Source organism: Otolemur garnettii, unplaced genomic scaffold, assembly GCF_000181295.1.
Source record: "Otolemur garnettii isolate 467f Iridium unplaced genomic scaffold, OtoGar3 scaffold00008, whole genome shotgun sequence".
NCBI classification, from domain to species: domain Eukaryota; kingdom Metazoa; phylum Chordata; class Mammalia; order Primates; family Galagidae; genus Otolemur; species Otolemur garnettii.
Window position 1 is genome coordinate 17,245,100 of NW_003852403.1, and position 4,428 is coordinate 17,249,527.

Consider the following 4,428-nt stretch of genomic DNA (forward strand, 5'->3'; position numbering starts at 1 on the left):
AGCTCACAGCAACCTCCAGCTCTTGGGCTTAGGCAATTCTCTTGCCTCAGCCTCCCGAGTAGCTGGGACTACAGGCGCCTGCCACAATGCCCACCTATTTTTTTGTCGTAGTTTGGCCAGGGCCGCGTTTGAACCCACCACCCTCGGTATATGGGGCCGGCACCCTACTCCCTGAGCCACAGGCGCCACCCTGCAGATACTTTCTTTACTAGAGTCTGATAAGACTTTCTTACTAAGAGGAAGGAAGTGTACAGCAATAAACATCTACATCAAAAAAAATTAAAAGACTACAAATAACCTAACAGTGCATCTCAAGGAACTAGAAAAGCAAGAAAAAAATCAACCCCTAAATTAGTAGGAAAGAAATAATAAAGATCAAAGGAGAAATAAGTAAAATTGTGACTAAAAAAGATACAAAAGATGAGTAAAACACAAAGTTGAGTTTTTGAAAGAGTAAACAAAGTCTGGGTGCGGTGGCTCATGTAATCCTAGTACTGTGGGAGGCCAAGGTGGGTAGATTGCCTGATCTTGAGAATTTGAGACCAGCCTGAGCATGAGAATTTGAGACCAACCTGTCTCTAAAAAAAGAAAAAATAGCCAGGCATTGTGGCAGGTGCCTGTAGTCCCAGCTACCAGGGAAGTTGAGGCAAGAGAATTGCTTTGAGCCCAAGAATTTGAAGTTGCTGTATGCTATGATGCCACAGAACAAAGTAAGACTGTCAAAAAATAAAAATAAAAAGAAAGAGTAAATAAAATTGACAAACTTTTTGCTAGTCTAACTTAAAAAAGAGAGAGAGAGAGAAGACCCAAATAAAAATCATAGATTAAAAAAAGGAAACATTACAACTGATACTTCAGAAATACAAAGGATCATTAGAGACTGTTATGAACAATTACACTCCAACAAGTTGGAAAACCTAGAAAAAGTGGATAAATTCCAGGAAACATACAACCTACGAAGATTGAATCAGGAAGGAATAGAAAACCTGAAAAGACCAGTGATAAGACTGAATCAGTAATAAAAAAGTCTATCCCAGGAAATCCCAGGACCTGATAGATTCATTGCTGAGTTCTACCAAACACTTAAAAAAGAACTAATACCAATTCTACTCAAAGTATTGAAAAAAAATTAAAGAGGAGAGAATACTTCCAACCTCATTATATAAGGCCAACATTACCCTGATACCAAAACCAAAGTCACAACAAAAAAAAAATTTACCAGTTAATACCCCTGATGAATATAGGTAAAAAAAATCCTCAACAAAACACAAGCAAACATAATTCAACAACACTTAAAAACATCATTCACCATGATCAAGTAAGATTTGTCCCAGCTATGCAAGGATGGTTCAACATATCCAAATAAATATGAGACATCAAATCAACAGAATCAAAGACAAAAACCCCATGATCATTTTAATAAATGCTGCAAAAGCATTCCATAAAATGCAACATCCTGTCATGACAAAAACCTTCAACAAATCAGATGTAGAAAGGATACCTCAATACGATAAAGACCAAATACGACAAACCAATAGTTAAAATCATATTGAAAAGGGAACAGTTGAAAGCCTTTACAGTAAGCTCAGGAATAAGACAGGGATACCCACTTGTACCACTTTTATTCAAAAAGGACTGGAAGTCCTAGCCTGAGTAATTAGGCAAGAGAAAGAAATAAAGGGCATCCAAATTAAAAGGAAGGAGTCAATTATCTTTGTTTGCAGATGACATAATCTCATATTTAGAAAAGCCTAGAGAATCCATCAAAAAACTCTTAGAACTGATAAACAAATTTAATAAAGTTGCAAGATACAAAATCAACATACAAAAATCAGTTGCATTTTTATACACTACAGCAATCATCTGAAAAAAAATCAAGAAAGCAATCGCATTTATAACAGCTACAAAAATAACAAAGTATCCAGGAATAAATTTAACCAAAGAAATGAAAGATCTCTACTAGGAAAACTATAAAAACACTGATGAAAGAAATGAAAGATGATGGCTGGTGTGCTGGCTCACACCCGTAATCCTAGCACTCTGAGAGGCTGAGGCTGATGAATTGCCTGAACTCAGGAGTTTAAGACCAGCTTGAGCAAGAAGGAGACCCCATCTCTGAAATATAGCCAGGCATTGTGGCGCATGCCTATAGTTCCAGCTACCAGGAAGGCTGAGGCAAGAGAATCACTTTGAGCCCATGAGTTTGAAGTTGCTGTGAGCTATGGCCCCATAGCACTCTACAGAGGGTGACATAGTGAGATTGTTTCAAAAAAAAAAAAAGTAAAGATATCCCATGCTTAAAGAGTCAAAGAATTAATATTGTTAAAACACCTGCACTACTCAAAGTGATCTATAAATCCAATGCACTCCCTATCAAAATAGTAATGACATTCTTCATAGAAATAGGAAAAAACCCTTAAAATTTGTATAGAACCACAAAAGACCCTGAACAGCTAAAGCAATCCTGAGGTGAAGGAACACAGCTGGAGGCATAGCACTATCTGATTTCTTTTTTCTTTTTTTTCAGTTTTTGGCCAGGGCTGGGTTTGAACCCGCCACCTCTGGCATATGGGGCCGGTGTCCTACTCCTTTGAGCCACAGGCATCACCCACACACTATCTGATTTCAAATTATACTACAAAGGTATAGCAAGCAAAATAGCATGGTACTGGCATAAAAACAAACGCATAGAGCAATGGAACAAAATAGAGAACACAGAAATAAATCCATGCTCCTATATCCAATTCAACAAAATTACCAAGAACATATATCCCAGTTTTTTTGCTGGGAAACCTGGCTATTCAAATACAGAAGAGTGTAAATAGACATCTGTCTTTCATCATATGCAAAAATCAACTCAACATGGATTAAAGATTTAAGTGTAAGACCTGAAACTAAGAATACTAACATAAAATATTGGGGAATGCTATAGAACATTCACCTGGAGGTTGTTTTTGGTGAGACCTTGAAAGCTCAGGCAAGAGGAGCAAAAATGGACAAACGGGGTTACATCAAACTAAAAAGTTTCTGCACAGCACAGGAAACCATAGGTGAAGAGACAACTTACAGAATGGGAGAAAATATTTGCAAACTATCCTTTCAACAAGGAATTATAATCAGAAAATAATAAGGATCTCAAAGAAATCAATAGCATAAAAAGAAATAATCTGTTAAAAAATGGGTAAAAGACCTGAATAGATATTTTTCAAAAGAAGACATATAAATGGCCAACAGGTATATGAACGAGTGTTCTAATCATGCTGGAAATGCAAATCAAAAACCACAATGAAATGCCATCTCGTTCCAGACAGAATGGCTGTCCAAAAAGACAAAAAATAAATGCTGGCGAGGATGTGGAGGAAGGGAATGCTCATACAGTGTTGTTACTCCCATGTTAACTGCAATACAGTTCACAGTAGCCAAGGTATGGAATCGACCTAAGTGTCCATCAATAGGTGAATGGATAAAGAAACTGTGGTCACATACATACAATGGAATATTGTTCAGCCATTAAAAGAATGAAATCCTGTCATTTGGGTGGAACTAGAGGTCATTATGTTAAGCGAAGTAAGCCTAACACATAAGGACAGATATCACATGTTTTCACTCATGTGTAGGAGATACGAAAATGATTTCATGGAGGCAGCGAGCAGAATGGTAGCTGTGAGAAGTTGGGGAAAGGGAGGGACGAGAAGGAGATAATCAGATTGATTAATGGGTACAAACATACAGTTAGACAGAAGAAATAAGTTCTAGTATTTGATAGCACAGAACAGAAATTATAGTTAATAATAATTTATTGTAAATCTTAAAGTAGCTAAGGAGAAATTGTAACGTTCCTAACACAAAGAAAATGGGTAAATGTTTTAGGCAATATATACTCTAATTGCCCTGATTTGAACATTATTACACATCATATACATGGTATACATGGGTCAAAATATCACACATATGCTAAGAATATATATATACATAATATATAAATAATATATAACTATTATATATCAATAAGAATAACAAAAAGAAAAAAGAAAAAAAAAGGACTTTCTTGAAAGCACTGTGCATAGTTCAATGCTGTTGGTTAGCCAATGGCTGGTCATCACTCCCTACCTTTGGAACAGGTATCCCAACAATTTTGCAGGTGAATGTGACTGGAGAGCCTTCTGTGACCCGGAAGTGCTTGAGTCTTTTGTCAAAGATGGGAGCAATACACTTGCCCGTGGGGATCTCATCATGTTGGATTTCATCATCTGATTCATCAACGGGAGTACGTTCCAAGCGAAACTCTATTTCATTCATCAGCCTCTGCTCAAAGCTCGAAATTTTGTACTCCTGTCAAAGTGACAAACATGCTTCAATTTCAGTTTCTATATAGTGAGGAAGAACATGTCTATCAGTGTAACCGAGGACACAACTTTTTTTTTTTTT

At 36.7% G+C, this 4,428-nt stretch overlaps 1 protein-coding gene across 3 annotated transcripts in view; it reads right to left on the bottom strand.

The window, feature by feature from the left end:
* Positions 1–4,428, bottom strand: part of MYPN (myopalladin) — a 100,808-nt gene that overhangs the window by 17,402 nt on the left and 78,978 nt on the right. For all 3 annotated transcript variants that reach the window (XM_003783618.1, XM_012801323.1, XM_003783617.1), the window contains one exon: positions 4,111–4,332. In XM_003783618.1, the coding sequence (XP_003783666.1) occupies positions 4,111–4,332 (222 nt within the window). The remainder of the gene's footprint in view (positions 1–4,110; positions 4,333–4,428) is intronic.